The sequence below is a fragment of the Dermacentor variabilis genome, chromosome 6 (genome assembly GCF_050947875.1).
Source record: "Dermacentor variabilis isolate Ectoservices chromosome 6, ASM5094787v1, whole genome shotgun sequence".
NCBI lineage: Eukaryota > Metazoa > Arthropoda > Arachnida > Ixodida > Ixodidae > Dermacentor > Dermacentor variabilis.
In genome coordinates this window covers 27597002-27623790 of record NC_134573.1, presented here as the reverse complement: position 1 = coordinate 27623790, position 26789 = coordinate 27597002, and the positions used below count along the sequence as shown (strand labels likewise).

The 26789-nt window shown below is 43.7% G+C and overlaps 1 protein-coding gene across 5 annotated transcripts in view; it reads left to right on the top strand.

The window, feature by feature from the left end:
- The window catches only part of PolE2 (DNA polymerase epsilon subunit 2), a 116739-nt gene extending 91578 nt beyond the window's left edge, over window positions 1–25161 (top strand). For all 5 annotated transcript variants that reach the window (XM_075694908.1, XM_075694910.1, XM_075694907.1 and 2 more), the window contains 2 exons: window positions 20561–20737; window positions 24669–25161. In XM_075694908.1, coding sequence (XP_075551023.1) covers window positions 20561–20737; window positions 24669–24761 — 270 coding nt within the window. In that variant the 3' untranslated portion in view covers window positions 24762–25161. The remainder of the gene's footprint in view (window positions 1–20560; window positions 20738–24668) is intronic.
- Window positions 25162–26789: the final 1628 nt, after the last annotated feature.

The following is a 26789-nucleotide window of genomic DNA, read 5'->3' as shown; positions in this document are numbered from 1 at the left end:
CGCTGCTCGTCTGCATGCCAGGCGGGGCCACATGGCACAGACACGCCGACCACGTTAGGCTTTGCCTCAGGACTTGGCCAGCACCCTCGACTCCCACTTCAGACTTTCAGCCCGCAGGAGGACTAGCGGCAACACCAGTTGCTTCCAGTAGAGCACCGCCCACCTCAGAGGCGACAAGCGTTGCCAGTGGTGCGGTGCCTGTTGGGTTGGTGTCAAGTCCAACACCACTCACAAGGCCGACCACTGTGAACCCTCCGGACGGAGCGAGGCTGGCTCGGGCACCACCTGGCGTTGCCACACCTGGCCCACATGGTGACCAGGCAGAGTACTCGACCGCGGAGGCCACCAAACTGTTACTCACCTGGGTAGCAGGCACCGTCAACCTGGCTAGTGCGGAGGCAGAGCCTCGCACTTTGAACTTGGACATTTGTTGTTGACAAACTGGGGGTAAGGGCAAACTGGGGGCAAGCATGTGACGCCCCCTCGGGCGTAATCTTCGTTGGCCCACCAGGCTCAGTGGCCTGCCAGGCTCAGTAGGCAACATTGGTCACTGCACCGCAATAAACACCGACGAGCACAGCTGCTTGGCGGTCAGTCATCGTTCATCACCACCACGCTGCGGAGTGTCTGTCTAACAGAGGGTGCCTTAAGCCCTCCCTCGTTCACGAACCCGTGTGGATTGGGGGCATCCCAGTTGGTGGACGCATGGATGACATCACATCTGCGATCTGAAAAAGACAGAAAAACCATTTTACCTTTGCACTGCCGGTGTGAACACGACAGTTATGCATTGCTGAGTCCACTGTGCATGGCCTCCGAGATTATAAGCATAGCGTAGATATGGTGGCCACGAAGGGGGCCACCATGAGCTGTCTCGACACCAAGATGTCCAGTCTTTGGGCAGGGCCAGTGGGGCATTGCTCCTTCGTGTGCCCTTTCTGTCTCCCGTGGGTGGCTTGAAATGAAAGGAGAAAGAAAGCTGTTAATCGGTCCGATAAGGATTAGAAATATTTGTGCAGCAGGAGATTCATGAGGCAATGTAATTTAGTAAAGATGTCATTGTATGATTCGTTAAAAAGTGTTACAGGGCCCCTCTAATATTTTACATAACCATTTCATCTATCAAATTTGTCCCCTTTACTTGCTCTAATGGATGCAGTTTAGAAAATCGTGAAATCTCTTTTTTTGTGCAGATCAGTGGCGTTATAAACTTCGTGCTTCTGTTCTTTTTTACGATACACCAATTTTCAGAAATTTTTGTAAAACGTGCCAAGCCCTAAATCAAAATTCTGCTTCTTGTAGTCACTAGAATTCATCTTTCCTCTCAAATGTCATTCAAATCGGTCCAAGGGCTGTCTCGCAAAAGCATTTCAACGTTTTTCATGTATTTTAATAAGGAAATTGCAGTTGGCTCCAAACAAAGCCACCCAACTGTCTGGAGGTAGGTATTGTAGCAACTGCGAAAGGCATGTTAGGGCCAGACGACACCACTTGGTTTAGTTCAGCTGTTATATCATCACTGGTGTTTACCATCAAACCAAGTTATAATGAACTGGTGCATGCAGTAAATGTAGTTTTATATATCGGACTATTTGATATATTATAATCCAGGTATAATTAACATCTATGCACATTTTTAATGAGCTCGTTAAACCCGATGGCACTAAGCTGCCCACGACAGTGCTGGAACTCCCCATCATGATCCTATTTTTGGAGCTGCAGGGGTAACTAATACCTGTGCCACACGGACGAGGTTTATAGCATTAAAAATGTAAGGCCTAAGTGTTCCCTAATGCCATTATGTTTCGGTCTCTGCTATGCACACATACTTAATGACATTAGACATCGCGATGGCGATAGCTGCAGTGAAATGTTTATTAAGTTTGCTGGCCAGTCGTAATAATGTGCAATAAAAATATTATTTAGGGAGCAAACATTTAAGAAATGGTGTGAAAACCATTAATACATGTATTTTATGTAGTTTACTTAAGGAATGTCATATTTGCACCCAGCTGTGAGCAGTTCGAAGCTGAAGCTTTCGGTGCATTCGATGGCCACGTGAGTTGTGATGGTTGTGAGAACGCACTATGCCGCGAAAAAGAAAGCTCTTTTGAAAAGAAAATTATGAATATAATAATTGTTTTTTGCTAAAAATTCATTTAGTATCGTCAGAATGTGAAAATCTTGGGAACGAGAATACACATTTGATGGCCAAGTAAGTTAGGCGTACGCACTATGCCACAAATGGCATTAAGTTTCAATGTCGCTAAGCATGTCTGTGTGGCACCCCCCGAACGAGATTAAAATTTAAGGCGTTAGCAAGATATCATTTTATTATGATAGCAATTATATGGACACTCCAGGTGCATTTCTGCCGTCGCCATCATTGTGAGGTTCCGCATAAAGTCCAAGGGTGACAATATTGTCACCACGCGCTATGTGCTGTATGTGCGTGTGAAAGTGTGCGAGGGTGAGCTGGTGATCGCAGCTCAATCTTGCACATGCAAGCAAGGAAAGTGGGGAGGAAGCAAGCTGTGTTCCATCATACGCAAGGATAAGGATTTGGTGGGGGTCCTCAGGTATTTCACTAGCTAGCTCACTCATTGTTGTAGTAGACCTCACCTCAGTCCTTATAACGTGGTGACCCAGACGTGATTGTACGGCGAGCACGACGTCATGGACAAGGCCATGAACAAAAAACCGTGCCACGGTGCAGATTGAGATACCGTCCTTTTGGCCATAAAATCGTAAAGCCTGGTTTTCTCAGGTGGAGGCCATCTTAGACCTTCGGCGCATTACCTCGCAGCACGCGAGGTTCCTCCACACTTGTCGAGGAGTTCTAGGACGTTGTGGACGCATCTCATGACGCCACCCACTATGACCACTTCAAAACGACAGCACTGCAACACAAGTTCTCGTTTGTGAACAGGCACCTCCAGCAGCTTCTCAACAAAGAAAAGTTCGCGACTGTCGAAACTTCTACGTCATATGTGGCGGCTCCTCAGTGACTGTAGGCTGGACACAAACAGCCTGCTGCTGCGTGAACTGTTCCTTCTGCGCCTGCCACAGAATTTCATGGTCATCTTGGCTACCACACCGGAAGACATGTCCCTCGACAATCTTGCAGAGCTGGTCAACCGCATTGCTGCCTATTCAGCAAAATGTACTGTGGTAGCAACGACCGCTGTGCTGTCACACCTTGAAGATCACCAGTCTCGCCTTGAGCAAATGATTGCCGAACTTGCTTAGACCATTACTGCACTACGGTCATCGCCCCGCTGTCGTGAACACGACCGCGATTACAGTTCCAGATTCCCTTCTCGGTCCAGCTCCCGTTCTGGCCCTCGTCATGGCACATACTGCTGGTATCAACAAATTCTGTGCCAGCACACGTCAGTGCCATTCTTGCTGCTGGCAGGGAAACATCCCGCAGTTACTGATGGCAGCCGGTGACTCTTGCCGGACGACAAGCCGCCTGTTCTCGTCACTGACGGGATTGCCGGACAAAGGATTTCTTTGGACACAGGTGAAGAAGTCAGCATCGTTTCTGCCGTGTGACTAGACCAGCAGCGTGCCCCAAAAAATGCACCCGTTCAAGCAGCCAACAGCTCTTCTGTCAACACATATGGCCAGCGCTTTCTTACCATCAACTTGGGTCTCCAACGCACCTTCCGATGGGTGCTCGTTGCAGGCATATGTATGGCAATATCAGGTGCGGATTTTCTGACCTACTTCGCGCTTAGTGTTGACCTCCGTGCTCGTCACCTCATGAGGATGACGACTAGAATGTCTATACAAGGCACCCTTGTGCCTGTAACATGAACCACTAGAGTGGTACCACAAATAACATCATCTGCCATTCACCTCAATTCTGTCACACTTCCCATTCATTGCAAAACCTTCCAATCCTCAGCTGCCAGTACGTCACAATGTCACGCATTGTATTATCACCTCAGGCCAACCTCGCTGGTGACCGCCCTGCAAGGAGAGAATTCGGCCACATGCTGCAACTAGGTATCCTCCATCCTTTGTTGAGCAGCTGGTCTTCAGCTCTCGCCATGGTGCCTGAGCCGTGGTATTGGTGCTCGTGCAGCAACTACTGTGCGCTCAACGCGTGCACCATCCCTGGTCGCTATCCACTCCCTCACGTTCATGATTTCGCAGCCAACCTAGCTGCAACAGTAATAGTTGGCAAAATACATTTAGTGAAGCCCTACCATCAAGTCCCTTTCAAGCCAGTGGACATCTCGAAAACTGCACTTGCGACACCATTAAGGGTTTTCGAGTACGTCCGCATGTGTTCGGGCTGAAAAACACTGCTCAGACGTTCCAAAGGTTCACCAACGAGGTCACCCGAGGACTCCCCTTTGTCTTTGCATACCTCGAAGTCCTCCTGGTGGCTTATTTCCCCCGAGGAGCATTGCAATTATTTGCACCTGCTGTTTTTCAGATCCAGAAACACGGCCTTCTCATCAACCCCACAAAGTGTGTCTTTGGCGTCCTCGATATTGAGTTCCTTGGACACCGCGTGACTCCCGAAGGAATCACGCTGTTGGAGAAGAAAGTTCAAACCTTGCGTGAGTTCCCTCGCCCAACATCAATGCGAAAGCTCCGCGAGTTCCTTGGGTTGTTCAATATCCACCGCCATTTTGTTCCTACCTGAATTAGTATGCAACTGGCTGAGCTTGTCAAGACCACTAAAGCTCCGTCCGCTCCACTGTCCCGGACATCCGATGCCGAAGAGTGCTTCCGAGCTACCAAAAACGCATGGTGGACGCCACTTTTCTTGTGCATCCCGCTACATGTTGCACCATTGTGTCTTATCACCGATGCATATAGTGTGGCAGTCGGTGCCGTTTTACAACAGTTCCAGCGCACCTCCTGGCGCCCACAGTGGTTTTGCACCCAGAAGCTTAAGCCTGCCGAAACGCGCTACAGCACGTATGGTCGCGAGGTGCTTGTGGTATACTTGGGCATTCGGCATTTCCGACACCTGCTGTAAGAAACAAGCTTTCACATCCACGAAGATCACAAGCCTTTGACGTTCGCTTTTCGTGGTAATCAAAACACTTATACCGCACCAGAGATACAGCACCTCAGTTTCATCTCCGAGTTCACCATGCACATACGATACGTTGAAGGCCCAGTCAACGCACCTGCAGATGCCTTCTCCCATATCAGCACAATATCCACAGCCACATTTCAAAGAACTTGCCATGGCACAGCGTTCAGACGTGAAGATTCGGGACCTCCGGTCTTCTGCAGCGTGCCCCTTCTGCAGGGGCACGCTGGCACTGTCACTTGCATGTATCAAGGGGTTGAACACACCCATTCGTTCCATTCAGACTCCGCCATCAAGTATTTGACAAGCTACATGGCGCAAGTCATCCCAGAGTTCGTGCCACCCAGTGTCTAATTACTTCCCGCTTAGTGTGGCCGAGTGTGAACTCTGACGTGTGCCACTGGGCTCGCGAATGCCTTCACTATGAGTGCTCCAAGACGACACAACACACGACACTGCCAATTCACTCCTTTCGTTCACCCGACGCCCGGTCCGATCACATTCACATCGACATCATTGGCCTACTGCCATCATCCCGAGGTGCTCACTACATACTCACTTGCATAGACCGTCATGCCCACTGACCCGAAGCATTTACTTTCATTGACATAACAGCATTTGCAGTGACTTCCGCTTTTGTCAGTGGCTGGATCTCGCTCTTTGGATGCCCCAGCGTTGTTACAACTGACTACGGCCCACAGTTCGAATGATCTCTACTGCGAACTTACATGCCTGCTTGGCATCCGCCATATCCATACTACCGCGTACCACCCAATGGCAAATGGAATGGTTGAACGCCTTCACCATTAATTTAAAGCCGCCTTCATGGCCCGCCAGGCTCGCTTTTCCTGGGCTGAAGATCTTCCTCTCGTCCTGGGGACCCCAGGTTTTCGGCTCATATATCATGATCAGCAGCAGCAGCAGCCTGGCTGTGCCCACTGCAGGGCAAAGGCCTCTCCCATACTTCTCTAACTACCCCGGTTGTGTGCTAATAGTGGCCATGTTGTCCCTGCAGACTTCTTAATCTCATCCGCCCACCTAACTTTCTGCCGCCCCCTGCTACGCATCCCTTCTCTTGAAATCCAGTTGGTAACCATTAATGACCATCGGTTATCTTCCCTCCTCATTACATGCCCTGCCCATGCCCATTTCTTTTTCTTGATTTCAACTAAGATGTCATTAACTCGCGTTTGTTCTCTCACCCAATCTGTTCTTTTCTTATCCCTTAACGTTACACCCATCATTCTTCTTTCCATAGCTTGTTGCGTCGTCCTCAATTTATGTAGAACCCTTTTCGTAAGCCTCCAGGTTTCTGCCCCATACGTGAGTACTGGTAACACACAGCCGTTATACGCTTTTCTCTTGAGGGATAGTGGCAACCTGCTCTTCATGATTTGAGAATGCCTGCCAAACGCACCCCAGCCCAATCTAATTCTTCTGGTTATTTCAGTCTCATGATCCAGATCCGTGGTCACTACCTGCCCCAAGTAGATGTATTCCCTTACCACTTGCAGTGCCTCGCTACCTATCGTAAACTGCTGTTCTCTTCCGAGACTGTGAAACATTACTTTAGTTTTCTGCAGATCAATTTTTAGACCCGCCCTTCTGCTTTGCCTCTCCAGGTCAGTGAGCATGCATTGCAATTGGTCCCCTGAGTTACTAAGCAAGGCAATATCATCAGCGAATCGCAAGTTACTAAGGTATTCTTCATTAACTATTATCCCCAATTCTTCCCAATCCAGGTTTCTGAATACCTCCTGTAAACACGCTGTGAATAGCATTGGAGAGATCGTATCTCCCTGCCTGACGCCTTTCTTTATTGGGATTTTGTTGCTTTCTTTATGGAGAACTACGGTGGCTGTGGAGCCGCTATAGATATCTTTCAGTATTTTTACATACTGCTAGTCTACGCCCTGATTCCGTAATGCCTCCATGACTGCTGAGGTTCCGACTGAATCAAACGCTTTCTTGTAGTCAATGAAAGCTATATATAAGGGTTGTTATATTCTGCACATTTCTCTATCACCTGATTGATAGTGTGAATATAGTCTATTGTTGAGTCGCCATTACGAAATCCTGCCTGGTCCTTTGGTTGACAGTCTAAGGTGTTCCTGATTCTATTTGCGATTACTTTAGTAAATACTTTGTAGGCAACGGACAAAGCTGATCGGTCTATAATTTTCCAAGTCTTTGGCGTCCCCTTTCTTGTGGATTAAGATTATGTTAGCGTTCTTCCAAAATTCCGGTACGCTCAAGGTCATGAGGCATTGCATATACAGAGTGGCCAGTTTTTCTAGAACAATCTGCCCGCCATCCTTCAACAAATCTGCTGCTACCTGATCCTTCCTAGCTGCCTTCCCCCTTTGCATCGCTCCCAAGGCTTTCTTTACTTCTTCCGTCGTTACTCTAGACTATTCCCTCTTCTATTATTATCGTGGGTGCCACTGGTACTGTATAAATCTCTATAGAACTCCTCAGCCACTTGAGCTATCTTAGCCATATTAGTAATGATATTGCTGGCTTTGTCTCTTAATGCATACATCTGATTCTTGCCTATTCCTAGTTTCTTCTTATGAGAGCATGTTCAATTCTATCCATATTATACTTCCTTATGTCAGCCGTCTTATGCTTCTTTATTAACTTGGAAAGTTCTGCCAGTTCTATTCTAGCTGTAGGGTTAGAGGCTTTCATACATTGGCATTTCCTAATCAGATATTTCGTCTCCTGTGATAGCTTACTGGTATCCTGTCTAACGATGTTACCACTGACTTCTATTGCACATTCCTTAATGATGCCCATAAGACTGTCATTCATTGCTTCAACACTAAGGTCCTCTTCCAGAGTTAAAGCCGAATACCTGTTCTGTAGCTTGATCCCGAATTCCTCTATTTTCCCTCTTACCACTAACTCATTGATTGGCTTCTTATGTACCAGTTTCCTGCATTCCCTCTTCAAATCTAGGCTAATTCGAGTTCTTACCATCCTATGGTCACTGCAGCGCACCTTGCCGAGCACGTACACATCTTGTATGATGCCAAGGTTAGCACAGAGTATGAGGTCTATTTCATTTCTAGTCTCGCCATTCGGGCTTCTCCACGTCCACTTTCTGCTATCCTGCTTGCTGAAGAAGGTATTTATAATCTGCATATTATTCCGTTCTGCAAACTCTACTAATAACTCTCCCCTGCTATGCCTATGCCATATTCCCCCACTGCCTTATCTCCCGCCTGCTTCTTGCCTACCCTGGCATTGAAATGGCCCATCAGTATAGTGTATTTTGTTTTGACTTTACCCATCGCCAGTTCCAGGTCTTAATAGAAGCTTTCGACTTCCTGGTCATCATGACTGGATGTAGGGGTCTAGACCTGTACGACCTTCAATTTGTACCTCTTATTAAGTTTCACAAGACCTGCCACCCTCTCGTTAATGCTATAGAATTCCTGTATGTTACCAGCTATATTCTTATTAATCAGGAATCCGACTCCTAGTTCTCGTCTCTCCGCTAAGCCCCGGTAGCACAGGACGTGCCCGCTTTTTAGCACTGTATATGCTTCTTTTGTCCTCCTAACCTCACTGAGCCTTATTATATCCCATTTACTGCCCGGTAATTCCTCCAATAGCACTGCTAGACTCACCTCTCTAGATAATGTTCTAGCATTAAATGCTGCCAGGTTCAAATTCCAATGCCGGCCTGTCCAGACCCAGAGATTCTTAGCACCCTCTGCTGCGTCACAGGTCTGACCGCCGCCGTGGTCAGTTGTTTCGCAGCTGCTGGGGAGACTGAGGGCCGGGGTTTGATTGTTGTGTTCATATAGGAGGTTGTGGCCAATTACTGCACCAGGGTGGCCAATCCTGCTCTGGTGAGGGAGTGCGTTACCGGTTCTGGTCACCGGGATCAGGCCACACTCCAGGCCTGTTTATGCAATTTTATCAACACGTGGATTTCTTTTTTTTTTTTTTTTATCCGGTGGAAAATTGCGCAGCACCGGGATTCGAATCACGGTCCTCTTGCACGCGAGGTGGATGCTCTACCTCTACGTCACCGCTGCGGCTCATATATAGGTTGTGCCATCCTACAAGTTTGCAGCGGTGGTCCCGTCACTCTGTGGGAGTGGGAAAGAAAAAAAATAATTACTCCGGTCTCTTCATGGTTTTCTAATTGGTTTCTTTAACAAGTAGAACACGTATAAAGCTTTATTCTGCCAGAGTTACGTCCACGTGGTCATAATAGCTCAAAGTAAGCAATGAACTGCAGATAAAGCACGGCACCTATGAGTGCTCTCTAAAAAAAAAAAAAATTGCTATTTTTTTCACATTTGAGGCACTACTGGAGCGCTGTGTTCTTAAATATCTAAAATAACTAAAATATCTAAATAACTAAAATGTTTTAAGTCCAAGATGGTGTGAAGAATGTTTCATTCGTTTGACAAAAATAAAAGTTCAGGTGCCGTTTTTCTTCAGGGTGTGGCTCCAGCAAGCACTCGTAGCTCCCTCTCTGAATGAGTCGGCGCACTGTGCGGCGCCGCAGGAAAATTAAAATAGGGTATGTGTGTTTCATGAGCACTTCCATTCCATTGCTATTACAGGCCTGGAAAAAATATTTAAGGTTAGTTGTGAGTAAAATAGAGCCCATTGTGTTATCATGGCACAGGTATTATGTTATTAATGTGAAAGCATTATACGTCTCATGAGGCAGAAAATTCAGCCTGGTTGTCGTGACCAAAGTCATCAAACCCTCAACCTTTGGTGAGAGTCGAACCCACAACCTTTGGTGGTAATTGAGGCACAGTTAATTGATATAGAGTTAATTTTAAGGCATTTGAACCTACAACCTTTGTTGGGAGTCGAACCACGACCTTGCATTGTGGCATAATGTCTAAGCAGTGCACAGTGGTCACAATGCTTTCGCATGCATCTACGTAGGGATAACTAGGGGTCCCTTGAATTTTTTTGTCATGTTAATAAATTACAAAATGTACAAATAGGAACCATGGGGCGTGCATATTCATACTTGTTCTTGTATTTCATAATTTACTTTACTGAACAGTAGTAGCAAACTATTTTAAATTTACTGTGTTATGTTGATCAGAATAACAACAAAAGAAATTTATTCACCTTACAATGGTGGTGGCTACTCCTTTTCACATATTAGTCGCATAAATGTAAGATAAGAAGTAACAACACAAGTTTGAGAAATGAAGGGCGGAGTGAACTAAACAAAATAAATGAGGTCCTATCAGAGGCAAATCAGAACATAAAGAGAAAAGGCGAGGATGGCTTTATGTATATACTTTAGAAAAGAATGTGCACCACGCACTATACTGAGTCCTGGATATACGGGGCCACAATGCAGTGCATTGTATAAAAGCCTACTAGCCATGAAAATATAGTGGTGGCCTAGTACTTTACGAACTTACCTTTTCTTTCTTTATTTCATTTTTTTTTTCCTTGTAACAAACAATATTTGCCTGGGCACATAATTCACCTGTATGGTGATGTAACTATCACTTTGCGAGAGATGCGGCTTAGAGCCCTGGACAGGCCCGGGCTGGCCCGAAAGCCTGGTCCCGGCCCGGCACGCGTGCCCGGTTCAGGCCAGATAAGCAGTCGTTGACTCAGGCCTGGGCTCGGGCCTGGGAGCTTCGAGCTCGTGTCGGACCTGAATTAGGCCCAGGCATGCATTTGCAACTCTACAAAACTGAAGACTATAAAAGCGGTAGCAATATGCAAATTTTAGGTAATTGGTGGCTATCGGTTTATGGTAAAGTTGAGGCAGACAGGCCAAGACAAAGAAGCGATAGGCTGCACGGATTAAAGTACATTAGCAGCATTCTTCAGTAACTGGTACCATTTTTCATGCGATTAGCATCACTTGTATACTTCAGACACTTTCTTTTCTATCTATCTGTCTGTCTGTCTGTCTTCTTCTTCTTCTTCGTCGTCTTCTTCTTCCACCATGTGACTCAGTCTTCTAACTTCAGCCACTACATATTTCGTCAGGGTCATGATGTCATCATGGTCGTACCATTCTTGTCATACAGTCATCGTCATCCCATTGTAGTCATATCATTCTCCTAACACTGTAGTACCGTCGTCATACTGCCATCACAGTTCCATCGAGACCATGTTGTCATTTAATCATGATTACACCGCCATTGTCATGCCATTGTCGTCACTGCATCATCAACATATAGTCATCGTCATCAATTTGTTGTCAAAATATTGTCGTGACGCCATCTTGATCTTTGCATCATTATTCCAGCTTTGTCATCAGATTCAAGTTATACCGTTGTCATCCCGCCATTTTCATCATACAGTCATCGTGCTGCTGTCGTCATCCCATCGTTGTCATGCAGTCGTCATCATACTATATTCATTGTTCAATCAACATTATTTATTTTTCTTAATTACATTGTAATTGTGCTATCGTCACTCAATCTTGGTTATGCTACCGTTGCCATAGCATGGTCGTCACACATTTGATGTCATACTGCTGCCGTGATGTGATTGTGGTTGTTTCGTTGTCGTCATTCCAGCTTCATCATCTGATTCTTGTCCTACTACCATCATCACACTCATCGTCATGCCATTGTGCTGATGCCATCGTTATCACGCTGTCTTTGTTATATTATTGTCATCACTTCAAGATCGCCATGAGATTGTCATCGTGTTGTTGTCGTGATACCGCCTCCATCATTCCATCAACACCATTCCTTTGTGATTCCATCGTCAATACTGCATACGATGTTGACATGCAGTCGTCCTGCCGTCATAGCATTAGTTGGAATCACATTATCGAGCAAGGTTCATGGCACAGTGGACCGATTACGGATACAGTGTATGTCACATATAGCCAAAGCGCTGGAATGCTCGGAAGGACCACTACAGAGTCTAAGTAAAGGTGCCTTGGGCATTATGGTGTGTCACTACGTCGTCGCTACGTTGCTCAACGGCTAAGCGCATTAACTTCCATAGTAATCTTAAGATGAATTCTGCCTAAATTCTTTCATCTTCACAAAACTAAAAACCTTTGGTCTGCATTGTTCCCAGATTATTAAGAGCTCAGATTCCTAGAAGTGGTCATGCTGAGGTGAGAGACGGATGACCTGACATTCGAATGGAGGCAGCGCTACGAGTTTGACAGCAGCCCCACCTGTCAGCAAGGAGAAGTGCATTGCGTGGTTAAGAGTGGCAAGACATCACCGAGTCGGATTAAAATGACAGTTAGAAAAATATTTGCATTGCAATGGCGTTGAAGAGATTGGAAATTACTTGGATGGTGCGAGGCTCACTTCAAAAAAATTCGCTAGACTAGTTGTCTTCACTTGTGTAAAGTATCCTTTGCGTGGCATCCACAAGACGAATAAGTCAAAGCAGTTTCAGTACAGCTGGTTATATTTTTCAAGAGCAGAACACTTACCTAAAGGCACAGTCGCTTACAATATTTTGTTGCTGCACAAAAAATATGTAGATTTTCAGCAGTGGTCATTGATGTGCCGCTTTGCACCGCCTTGTGCGCGGTCATTTTAATAGAATACCGAAATGGAAATAAATTTTAAAGAAGTCCTTACAGTATTGAAATAAAGTGGTGGCAATTAAATTCTTGAATATTGATATACAAATAAATTTGTGTGATAAGACATAGTGCAACTCGCTACTGGTTTTCATTATTTTATTCACTATTTGTTCAAGCAAGTTGAATAATATCCTGCCATAGTTTGTCACAAAACTAGCCCAAATAATTAAATTTTGGCTTTCAAATGTCCATTGCTTTTAGATAAACACTTTAGGCCTACATGGATGCTGCAAATTTTTTGCACCGTTGGTGAGAGAGATGTGAAAAAGAAAAGAGAACACAGGAATTTATACTCTCTTAGTGCATTTCACTTTTGAATACTATTTTCACACGTTAAATGGCTCAACCCTCGTGTTTGCAGCCTTGTATATGTTTTTCTAGCAGTGATGAGTGGGTTCCCTGCGAATTTACATAAATAAGGATATATTCCAACCTGACGAAAAGAAAAACGATGTTGCCTACGCTGTACATGCACTGCACTTAACATCCTGCACAATGAAACAAAAGTAGACAGAGTCCAAATTTGCTCATATTGCGAAACACAGATGCCTAAATTGTCGACTAAAAAATTGACGACATTTTAATGAAGCTCATAAAGCAATGAAAATGGCATATTCTGCGTGAAAATATGATTTCACAGGAGCGTTAGCCTTGCAGGCCACTAGTTTCTGTGAAATGAAGAAACTTCTAGTGCCTGTGTAATATGGTATTCCTGCAAACCAGTAGAGCAGGAATATTCCATTAAATAAGGAATAGCTTTATTGTATATGGGAACCTACATTTGGTGCAACTAAGCGAGTTATAACAGTTTCACTTTTCTTGACCATGGCACTGCAGCTTGACCATGCGCTGCTCTACCAGCTTGTAGGGATACCATATTACACTGGCACTAGAAGTTTCATTTTCATCATTAAAAAAATATTGTGACTGTAAGTTAATTGTAGACCGGCATACAGTTGGTACTGCATAATACATTTTCTCGCTCAGAGTGGTTGAGCCACCATCTAAAACTTGCCCTCTTATTCATGTCTCCTCATTGCCATCCGATCTTTCTGCAGGGTTACGCTTACCAATTAGTGTGGCAACATTACGTTGTGTCAGGCGACAGAAATTTGACTCTGCCACCTCTTGTGCAGTCTTGTTAAGCAAATTTTACCACTGTGGCTTACATTATTTCATTACTGGGACGGTCGACACTGCACGGAGATCCATGCTTGGTTTTGCTGCCACGACAACTGCACTCCAATGAGAGTCAAATGCAAAACTCCTATTATACCAAGTTTTAGGCACACGTTAGAAAACCCTTGTGGTCTGCATTTACGGCATGTGCATTCATGGCACGTGTGTCTTTGGAGGCTGACCACTATGATCCGATGAATGAAGCAACAAAAGCAATGTCAGATCTCAAGGTAAATGTATATAAAGGCTCTGTTGCAGTGCACTACCGAGCTCCTCCTTTAGTTTAGTGGTTGGTAGGCACTGGCTCTTGACGCACTGAGATTGTCACAGCGGCAATTTCCTTTTGAAGCAGTGCATGCCTTCTTCTGTCACAAATGTTCAGTTGCCATCCTTGAGAGTCTGTACTGCCAACTCGTGGATCGCACGTACCAGCAAGCCAAAGCAATATGTTTTGGAGAAAAAAAATCATGTTTTTCGATGATGGAGCGGCGGTCCATAGTAAGAAAGGCACAAACAAAATCTGACATAAGACATTTATTATGAAATAGAAACATGTTGCATAAACACAGGCAATGATCACTTTTTGTAATGTGCCGACCAAACACAGAGATTATTATATACTAAATATACATTCATTAGGAATAAAAATGCAAGAACACAGTCGAGGGTGCACAAAACATGTACAATATGTACAATAAATATCGGGATCCAAATCAATAAATATATATGGAATATAATTCCTACAAGCAGCAGCAAATAAAATGTGAGTAATAAGACTATAACATTTTAAGAGGTATATATGTAAATATACTATTCATTATTATATGCACTTTTAGCAGTAGAGGAGTGTCAGACAAGCGAACTGTTCGGAGAGGAACAAGGAATAACAGACGCATAAAAAGGTACCTTTGTTGAAAACAGTTCACTGTGTCATTCTTTTCTTCCAAAGCATTTTGTACAATTTTGGCAAATATCTCTATAAATGAAATTCCAACCGCCCATTCGTGCCAATATCTTCGCAATAAAATAACATTGTTCAATCCTCTCAAGAATCTGAACTGTGGCAGCGCCCTACTTTGGCAGTTTTCTTTCATCACAACTGTGCACCTGAACAGGTGCACAGCTTACTGACTGTGATATATGAGTACGAATATCTCCAAACAGTAGTGCAGTTGAAGTATATGCATATATATACAAAAGCTAAGTTGTCTTTGGATAAGAGAACCTTCAAGTTTCTAATATAAACATTCACCAGTCACAATATTCATGATGTTATTGAAGAAAATACTGGTAATTATGTACTTATTTACTGTAATTGGTTGCTAAATATGTGTTCGCAAAGTTTCGCAACCATCTGGCCAAGCAGCATTTCTGCATCCAGCATAGCCTTTTAAAAAAAATTAATTCGTAGTTTATCCTTGACGGCCCTTTACGTGCCGGGCCTGATTTTTGAGCTCCCTGTTATAAAACCGTGGATAAATAACGAAAGAACATAGAGTCCATAAAGAAAGATGGCACACAATTCAATATACATTTATTTTTTCTTTTGAAGGAAACCTCAACACGGAAGGTAGCTTGACTAGCATGTAAGAAGTAGCTTTTTAACCTGAATATTTAGCGATGCAGAATTGGGAGCTTAATTAGAGTAACATCCGGTTGGCTGTGTTGTCCATCCAAAATGGTAAACGAATTGAAATAAATGAATGGTCGATTGATTTACGAGGTTTAATGTCCAGGCTAAGGAAAACACCGTAGTAACTGCTCTCTTCTTTTTTCTGTTATGCCTTCATTGGCTCCTGGGAATAGAATCTGTGACCTCGTGCTCAGCAACAGAACATAACAGCCACTGAGCTGCCACGCTGGGAAAGTGAAATAATCAAATAATGACATTAGTCTGTTTAAAGCCGCTTAGTGCCTCTGTTGTATTCCTCGAAGGCTCCATATATTTCGCAAATGCTACACTTGTCTTTTCCACAATGTGGCAAGGTGAATATAGGGTGCTCGTGGTCACGTAGAATTGAGAGCTGTTTAAATTTGTATTATTCAAGAAAACACAGGCACCACAAACAGAAGAAAGAAAAAAAAAGGTCCTCTGATGACACAGTGCTTAAATTTATGAGCGTGAGCATTCGTTCAGTCCTACATTAACTCATTATCTGTCTGTTTCATTTACGAAATGGTCATCTGCGGGCCTTTCAGCTCTACTTAAACAAAGTCAGAAAACATGGCATCGGCACATAATCGGATGCCATTATCGAGGTACAGAAAGTTGAAAAATAAAATAGTTCATGTATCAAGTGTTTTATTGCCCTGTACCTTAGAAGCTGTGTTCTTTTGCGTTTTCTCGGCTGATCGACATCCTGACATTACATTGTAAGGCATCCAAGGTGAACGTATTGTTGCCTGTCCTGAAAGGACATTTTATAGATGCGCGCTAAATGTTCTGCCTCTCTCTATTTTTCTTGTGCAAGGTACTTCGATTTGCATTTCTGCAATTTCTAAGTGAACATAAGGCGTACACATACATAAATGATGCCAGTAAGAGGTGTATAATTATAAAATTTTATCATTTCAACCGCAGAACACAGGGCATAATCACATTACAATTTTTAGAGATTGCGGCGTGCCGATTGTAAAATCAAATACTGGAATCCAGCTGTATCTGGGCTTAATTGTAGTGTGAGAGCAATCACAAGCTGCGTAAGATGACCACTAAAATGAACACCATTGAGTAGAAAATTACTTTCGAAATTTAGCAGGCAACAGTTTAAATCGTGTTTAGGACTTCAGTCTCACAGCTGCTCTACCTTATACAGTGCAACAGTGCATTTGTCTAGTGCGGAGACAGTTGCACAATAGACTGTCTAATACATAAAGCACTTTCCAAATAATCTGTGTATTAAAATGATGAAATTGTACTTTCAAATGCTGCTTAACAAATCATGTCTTATAAGTGTTTTAATAGTAATTAATGCACTTTCATTTTCTTTGAAGTGTGAAGGCATTTGGGACTTAACTAATTATGTATTTACAGATAAGGGAATTGAAGTTGGGTAAGTTCGTCATGATTCATCTGCAAAGAATAAAATGTCACTGACAAATATGTGATGATGGATAAGGTGAAATTGTGGATCCCGCATTAACTAGGTAACTACTTGTGGCATAGTTAAAAAAATGTAGTCGCATATTGTTATTGCCAAAGTGAAGCCAGCCTATACTTGCAGCATAGTTTTTTGGCAGAAACTTTATGGCCTAGCATCATTTGCTTAGCACCATTCAAAATGTGCATGCAATAAGGTCATAAATCCAACCGATCTGAAGGAGGGAGAAGCCTTCGGCTTACAAGATTACAGTCCTGGGAAGACATGCTTTAAAAAATACAAAGAAAAAGGCCCTGGTAAAGCATTTGCGAGAGAAAAACGCAGTACAGCTAACCAAGTAGTTCCCCCTCCACAGATAGTAGCGATGGAGGTTAGGGCGCCTTTCTTTGCCTCCCACAATGAGGCTTGTCAGTGGGGAAGGGAGTTAGAGGGGAGAAGGTCATGGTGGTTGGGGAAACCTACCTGTATGTCCGCACAACTCGTCGACGAACCACCGGGAGGAAAAAAGCCAGAAGGAAGAAGGAAGGAAGGAGAGTTCAAATGAATATGCCACATGGTGGAGGCCTTGGAAACTAGCCCTGCATGAGCCGGAATCCTGGCGTTGTAAGTAAGCGTGTCCTCCTCTTTCAAAAAAGAGCTCAGCCGCACAGCTGTGGAGCTGCTCTATGACACAATGTTGCAATTGCCCAGTGAATTTTTCGCTCAAGCTATTGTTGCCACGCCCGATCCAGACAGCTATGTTCAGCAGTTTCACTTCCTGTTTGCATGCTTGCATCCTTGCCCTAGTAGAGTTGCACTGTCTACTAACATTTTATCAGCAAAGACATGCCTACAGCGAGCCACATTTTCGTCTGGCGTGAAAGCATCCGACCATCTCTTATGCCTCCCGATGACGGCCCTTTCAAGGTACTCAAGTGGACAAAAAAGGAAGAACCTGTTACCGTCGACCTCAATGGACGTGAAGAAATCATGGCGATAGACAGGGCCTACCTAGTGGCCTCACCATCATTATTCGCTTTGAACAAATTTACAGCCGCTGAAACAATGGATCTACCCGATCGCCAGGCATCAAAGGCTGTTCCTTGGGTACCACTGCACCGCTGCTCTTCTACTAAAATAGGGGGGGGGGGGGGGGCGCCCTCTAGCAACCATCGTCATCTTCGTCAGCAGCCTTTCATACATGGCATGCCATGCCTCGTGCTGCGAGAATAGAAGAAGAACAGAGAGCTTCTTCAGCTCCTGGTCGTGGTCTGGACGGTCCTCAGGTCTTTCACTCACCGACTCGTCCATTGTTGTAGTGGACGTCACCTTGGTCCCTAAGGAAGGTAGGGAAGTTGGGGTGTGTTCTACTCTGGGCCGCTGTATCTTGAAAGCCATCTGCGATGGGAGCAGAGTTTGCCGCACACTGTGTTTTTGCGGCATAGCTCACGTTGATGTGAGACGCAGCACAAATGTCAATTCACTTGCTGCTGCTGCCAGGCTTCCTCTCTCCAACATTTTGACAGTGAGTTTACACAGTCATCGAGCGAGATGTGTTCATGTTTGCTTGTGCGTACGTGACACCATGCTTGCTCATTTATTTAGTACTATGCCTATGCTTACAAGTTTATACGGCCGACAAAATTACTATCCTTACTTCGTATAGCTAGCTGTCCATTAATTGATATCGCAATGAATGCTTCACCTTTTGGGCGAAACTGCAATGTTTTCTGTGCCCATAGGGCACGGGTATAATGCAGCAACGCAGTAAAATGCATAGCTCTCTCTCAGTTTGTGCAATATCAAAGCCTACTAAAAAGTTTGTGTAAAAGTTAAGTATGCAAAATTGTAAAAACTCCACTGCGGGTTTTATGGCGCAGGTTGTGGATAGTTAGACCTTGATATATTCAACATCAAAACAACAAAATCCGCAATATAACGAAGTATTTAATTTTTTATAACCTTTTCTCTCTAGAACATCGTGTATTTTGAACACCAACTAACGAAGTGCATTTATATGCAGTCTCAATATAACAATATTTCACTGCCGCTGCGAAGGAATACCAAGTGAATAAACAGAAACTGCCACAGGTGTAGATGGCTGCATTTGCTTGCGAACGCAATTCTCAAATCGCACTATGCATCACAGAGCATGGCCATCGACACAGAGCAGCATCTGATAAACTTGAATAGTGGCACTAGTACAAGACGCAATACCCTCTTGCTGTCATGTTTTGCATAAAATAAAGACCAAGGGTGATAAGGGAAAATGTGCGAGGGTAAGCCGAGAAGAATGGTGGCCTAATGTCTTCCCACGCATGAAAGGGGGAGTGAGTGAATGCATGATCGAGTGTGTGCATGCAGGGTGGCGAGCATGCCTTTGCTGTCGCTGTGCATGGCGCTGCTTGTGCTCTTCATCACGCCAGCATTGTAATAGCGAGTGTTCGTGGTCATCAAATTAGATCCGTTCTTGTTTGACAGTATGCATGTGCCACCATGCTTGTTAATTTAATTAGTAAGCAAATATTAACTACAATTTATATGGACAATAAAACTATGAACCTTCATTAGCTGTCTGTACTTCGCTATCGCTACCCATGTGTCGCCTTTCAGGTGGAACTGTGACTTTTCACTTATTGAACCAATACTAGAAATAATGAATAACGGCTACTGAAATTTCGAACGCGACACCAGATATTGCTTAATTTCTTAGAAATGACATGCGTGTGCAGTGTCACAAATACACAACAAACATGGTGGCCGTGAACAAGAGGTTGTCACCCATCATCTTGATGTGATGCAATTTCAAAGTGAAGCTTTCTTTGTGGTATCAAACAGATTTTGATGCTGCACTGGTCTTACGGTGTGTAAATCGGTCTGCTGATGGTGTTGTCCCACTGCAGGGGACACTATAAGCCGCGGTGGTGGAGTCAACACGGCATGAACCATGCTTTTGATCACTGAATCTCTTTTTCTTTTTTTGTCCTTGACATTAGTTTTTTCCGACTTCCCGATAATACAGAAATCTTTACAGCCTGTTCTGCGTAAGAAAAATGGGTCCGCAACTGTACTTATGTGCATAAAAGCTGAAAGTTTAATATAACAACATTTTAATATAAAGTGCAGATTTTATGGACTTCGTTATATCGAGATTTAACTGTATTCAATTGGAGTTAGTTATATCCAATGTTGAGTTCATTACAGGAGATTTAGTTCCCATAAATAATCGTAAGTAAATTTTTCCTGTTTGATGCAGTGCGTATTTCATTGTACTGGGGTTTTTTAGACTGTAGTACATAATTTTTCTGCTGGCTTTGATGTTATGCATTACGAGTTGCCTTTAGTTGTTGTTTCCTTACGTTTGAGTACCCTTTGTTTTCACTCAAAATTTTCGTACGGCTTTCTACACATTGACCTAATATGTTTGTTTACCTGCATGTATTTTGTGTACTAGCCTCTATCTTAATGCTTGTATTGTAGGCTTGTTCATAGGTCTTGTATGTAGCCGTGCGTGTAAACCTTGCATGTGTGTAGAGGCACGAAGGCAAGCACATTCTTCTGAGCAGTGTGCACATCTTGACTGGTCTGTGATAAGAAGATAGCGTACGATCCATGACACTGTTCAAGCACTGTGTCGGATGCCGAGGGCTGCTCTGTGTGCAGTACACGCGGAGCCTAGCGGCCAATGCCCACCTGAGCCCTGTCTCGCTTGTGGTGACGCCCGTCTACTGGGAGTGGGACTTTGCCCTCTGGCTGCACCCACTGCCAGATGCTGTCGTCTGCTTCGACTCCTGTGATGCCTTTACCGTCGAGCAAGCCGGATGCATCTTTTTCAACCCCGTAAGTTTCTGATGCTGTCCATCCTAGTTTCGGTGACACCAGGCAGGAGAGAGTCATTGAAAACTTCTGGCACATAATTTTTCAAGCAGTATAAACTTTACTGCTTGCTTTTTCCACATGAAAGCGATACATTTAGCAAATGAAATGCCAGGTTTTGACGGCGACTCGTCTGGCCAGAAAAGTACATCTAGAAAAAATGCAGTGAAGCTTAATGTTGCTTTGGTTCTCATGCAGAAGCCCAAAGGGCATTAAATTTCAGTACTGTTTTGGTAAGTGCTGCACTTTTATGTTTTTTCTACATTCAGCAAGTATATTTATGAAGTTTGGACATCACCACTTGGTTTGACATTGGTCTTGAAGAGCAGGACCTTGCGCATCATCATTATCACGATGTCATGACAGAGCAATATTAGCCAATGCCATTTAGCAGTAAGGATGGATATGATGATGTTGCAAATCACTTCTTTGGAATCTCGCAAAGTGGAGGAAGTATCACGAAAAGGAAAAGAATTGTCGTCCACTAACGAAGCTACATAGGAAGCCTATTCAGGCTTCTTTCGCATTCTGCTGTCTCATGGTGAGACATCGCAGGAGTGGGTAGACAGAACATCACATAGGTGATGGATCACAATTCGGTTAGCATCACTAACAGAATATGTACACATTAAACATATACAGTTAAACATCGATACAACCAAGAAGGTAAAATCAGCAGATTTATATATATAAATCTTGTTCTATTGAAATTTGACCTTTTATGCAATTACCCAAGTACAGTCGCCGACGGATTTTCATACATGGAAGGGCCACAATATTTTTCGAATCAATGGGCAGTTGAAAAAAACTAGTTTCAATGAGAAAAACAATTAATTTTGTTGATTGAGAGTCAGCGACCCAAGATGAGCTGTCGACGCTGCCTAAAGATTGACAGGCTGAAGCGAGGCCTGCAATGCATTTGCGTCCCGCTTACCAAAAACAACCAAGTGTCGGAAGCAATCGCATGCATTGAAAACACGTCATGGCAGCCATCTTGTTTGTTAAACGCCCGTTTGAAGTGACACGCATGTTGCTACTGACATGTCACGACGGTTTTTGCACGCCTACTAGGCGAGGTCAGAGATCATTGTTCGAAACGCGCATTCAATTTGCGTTCCCCACAGCTGACGACTCGGTGCAGCCTAGGCCGATGGCGTGAGGCGAAACTAAATGCAAACTGAACGCTCGTTTTGAATGATCGCCGATCGCAGCTGTGCATTGTGAATGTGCGCCTCGGTGCGGGAAATGCAGGGAATAAAAGAAAAGCAAATCCACGTCCGACCAACATGGAATTGCTTATGGCGCTTGAGATGGTGGTTGCAGCATGGAGTGCCACACATTGAGCGATCCACGATTGCCGTGACTGAGCGATCGTCCTCGAATACGGATCCCTTGCTTCAAGAATGCTGGTTTTGGTGCCACCTGACAGGCACCGCGTGAATTCAATGCCGGGCATAGATTTGCCCGAAGGGGCCGCAATCTCGATCGTTTGCCTTTGGGTATACGAGATATGATCACTTTCGCGCTCGGCACCAGAAGCGTTGGCGCCTACGAGCAGCTGCGTGCGCTGTAAAAATGCTGCTGCATGCGCTGTTGCTCTGCGTCTGGTGGCCAGTTACACAGAATTTTGCAAAAGTGATTTTATCTCTGAAAGTAATTGATCGAGAACGCAGCTCCACGGCAGTGCTGCCACTGCTGATCGACGCACGCAGCGCACTTTGTGCTGTCGGTAACACAGTTCTATATCCTCGAGCAAAGCTTGCCAAAGCAGGCTAACAGAACTTTGACTGTAAAGTTTTGTTGTGGGATGCATTACCTCTCTGTGCTCTCTTTCCGCAACAATGAAATTCTCGCGAAAGCAAATTTTTTCGCGTTCCTCGTCGATTTCGTTATTGCGAGGTTTGACTGTAGTCGGAAAGTACAAGTGCTGTGGTAGAGTTTGAAGAAGCAATGAAGTAAAGAAATGCATCTTTGTTGAAGTATTTGAAGATTCAAGGTGTTTCGAAGGTGTGTAATACTGTCGTGTGTGTAGTTGCTTGTTATAAACGAATCGCACGATTCTGTAATGATTCCAGTGACTGCGTTAAGTATCCCTGATGCGGATTCCAAATAATAGAGGTGTATTCCAGCTGCTGTCTGACTAAAGTGTTGTACACCAGAAGCTTTGTGTCAGGCGTAGCCATGTAGAGTGTTTTACGTATTAGTCCTAGTGTTTTACTCGCCTTGCTATTCTATGTGCTGATTCGATGTTAAGTTTGTTGACATGATGACACCGAGGTATTTGAACTGATTTACCAGCTCAGTGGCAGCGTTGTTGATATAAGAAAATTATAATTTCGAGCTACATGTAGTGAATGTCATCGCCTTGGTTTTATTAACATTAATCTGCAATAGCCACATGTCACACCATGATGATAATGTAGTCAAATCAGCCAGCAGAAGATAATCGTTAGGTTCTTTAATCTGATGATACATGATACAGTCATCTGCGTAAAGACGAATTTGCGACGAGATATTATTGGGGAGATCGTTATTCTACAAAAGGAATAATAGTGTGCCTAACTAACACAGATGCCTGGGGAACTCCAGATTTAACAGCAGTAGGTGAAGAAACAAGTAGGACAGCCTGCAATCTAACAGTTAAAAAAATGATGAATCCAACTTAAAATGGTTTCATCAAGATTAAAAGCTTGAAATTTTACATGTAGGCAATGATAAGGAACCCGGTCGAATGCTTTAGAAAAATTTATTAACACAGCCTCAATCTGGTTTAAAGTTTGTTATATCGAGGTTTACCTGTACCTGTTGAAACAGTAAGATAAGTAATGTAATACGCATAGCATCCAAAGTGCTATGCATTTAAATAATGAAACATAATTTAAAAGCTTATGTAATTTGCATACCATCGTGGCACAACAAAACTGGTCCGGTAGTTTTTGTGAATTGATCCTTTGGAAGCTGCCTCAAAGCACCATTAAGGCACTTTGATATGATGATATTTTACCATTGCTTGCCAACAGTGCAGCAGAATTTTTTTTTTTTTTTTTACCACGCCCATTGAGCATGGGTCACAAGCAGTCCACAAGCACTGCACCCAACTTCAAGGCTCCTGATGCCCTTACTGCACCATCTAAAACATAGTCTTAGTAGACTTTTGTCTTCCCAGTGATCGTGAACACGGCAGACGATAGAGTAGCTGAGGCTTCGCAAGAATGACATTGGTCTTGCAAGTCAACTGCATCCTCAAACGATTGCTTGGATGCCACTAGCAGCAGTGAGCTTAAGGATGATAGCAGATTGCGGGAGCTTTTTTTTTTTTTTTTTTTTTTGACAATAGTAATCCGCAATATCAGCCCAGATTGTTATCAGATGTTCAGCAACAAGTTTCATTTTCCGTCTTTTGGTTACCGACTGAGATGTTGGCAATAATGTAGGTCTTGCTTAAAGGTGCCTCCATAGCATGTGGCAGCGACTGGCTACAGTGAGCCCAACAGCAGAGTGTGCTGCTTTGGTAAACATTAGTGAAACTTGCCAGAAAGAGGCAGTGTCCGCGAGGCAGAAAATATTTCTTGTAGGTCATGTCTGAGATGAGCTAGAACATAGAAACATTCATATGCTGCAGGCAATTGAAGAGGAACAATTTTCTTATTTCCTTCTCTTGTCTTTCTTTTCAGTGTAACATAAGCATTTCCTGTACATTTCAGTAAAGGTTGCGTTTAACAAGTTATATAGTATATTACGCCCCAACATGTTGTTTTTAGCTTTCTGTTGGCATATAACTATGATCATATGGTGAATGTGAAAAATTGCAGCCGAAGCCCTCATTAAAGGGCTATTTTTTTACATGGTAAGGAAATAGTTTTAATTAAGCCCTGCCTGTCTCTCTCCCATGCAGGGTTCATTCCCAAAGACAGACTATGCCTTCAAGGTCTACTACCCTGCCTTCAAGAAGGTCGAAGACAGCCAGATTGGGAATGTCGCAGAGTAATTGACCTCGACGATGGCCCTCCAGCTCGCTCACCTTTGCTCCCATGTCGGCAGAGATGAACATGACCGAGTGATTGTGGGAAGTGTTTAAACACAATAATGGCACCCATTTAGTCTTAGCGCAGTCATGTGGACCTGTATAAATTGCTATAAATTTCTAGTGATAACGTGCCCGTCGTGAATCACAACATTATTTTCTTGAAGTGTGTGAACAAAAACTTTCAAATAAAGAATCGAGTAGTGGCCTATTCGATTCAGTCTTCGAATTGAATAGTCACTATCTGTTAACATGAATATTTTATCATACAGTTTTCGAATATTTCAGAATGTTAGCTGTATGCAATCAAACATAAAACTTGATCCCTACGAGTATATTACACGAATAAAATATGATAACCTTCGCTGTGATACAGGGTATGTCACTAAGGGATTTGGACATTACCGGCAATACAGCGATCGTTTGCACACTCTGAAGAGTCCTGTGTATGCAAACAAGCTGCTTGCTTGTCCAGAATGCCCTATTGGTGCTTCTAGTAAACAATGCTTCATGTTGAGCAGTTTAAAAGGGTCCTGAACCACTCCTCAGGCTTGGTGAAGTAACACAGTCCGTGTATAGCATACGCTGCTGTGAACATCTCGGCCAAGTTCAGTTCTGCAGTCACATGTGGAGCTTGCAAGCGGAGTGGAAACTCGCCATTCTCTCAAAAGCTCTCTTTTCAACAGAAGCCTGCTCCTCACTCTTTTCTGGATGTTTCATAACATTAGCAGATTCCCATACGCTGCTGCTATCAGTCAATAGCTAACATTAATCAAGAAGGGTGTTTGGATCAGTGGGCCTCTTCTTACTGTTACTGTGTATATTTATTGACAAAGTTCAGTAAACAGGCTGAAGTAAGCCAAAATGTGCTTTCAGATTTCAAAAATAATTGCTGCACGTACTTCCAGAAGAAGCCGACTATCGTCTGCTCATGCTCGGCCGCGACTACCCGTGTAGGAATTAAACTTGGGCCACCTTGCTTATCGATGCCATAGCTGCTGGGTCTCGCTGATTTACTCTAGTTTTGAATGCTCAACCAGCCTCGATGAACACAAAACTTGAGGTCAGACAACACGCACACTTGCCAGCGCGTGCTCACTCCTGGCCACTCCTGCTAGATGCCTTGGCAGACGCTGATTTTTGATTTGGTCTCAAAAATTATTATTCCCATACCCCAACCATTTTTCAACAAAATGTTGGGGCGGTCCCACAAGCTGTTGCAGATAGCTTGAGTATGCACAGAGACCTTTGTCGATTGCAGAACGTTCAGGTGCTACAAAAGTGTATTTAACAATAATAAACAATATAACCTGGGTCCTTCAATACTTTTAATCTGGTCATGAAACTTCCCTGAAAGTTTCACATAGGGACAGAAGGTGGCACCAGAGGCGCTGGCATAAGTAAGTGATATGCCGTGCCAGATGGCAGGGTGTGCGATTATGCAAATCTTTCAGAAGGAAAGGTTCTTCCACATTTATTTCAGCATGTCTGTACAGTGAACATGCAACGCAAACCTTTGGCAGAATAATTTAATGTTCAAGTTCAAGTTTTATTCATCAACGATGTCAGTTTCACACAGAATTGTATGCAGAATTAGCACTACACAGGGCGTCCCAAAGTTAGAAACTGTCAGGGGGACTCCCAAAATAAAAAAAATGAGATAGTAGAAACAGCAGCGGGCCAAGGATCGAGCCCTGAGGAACGCCTTGATATATGTTCTTAGAAGATGAGAGTTTGCCATCAATCTGAACAACTTGGGTACGATTGGTTAGGTAGCTAGAAATAAACTGAAGCGGTGGGCCAGTTACGACGTAAAATTCAAGTTTATGTATTAGAATTTTGAGATTAAAGGTGTCAAAAGCTCTGCTTAAATTTATAAATACACATCCAACCGGCAAGCGTTGGTTGATTGCCTTCTTGACTTTATCTGTGAAGGTTAGAAGCGCAAGCTCAGTTGAGCAACCCTGCCGAAAGCCATACTGTTCAGGTCAT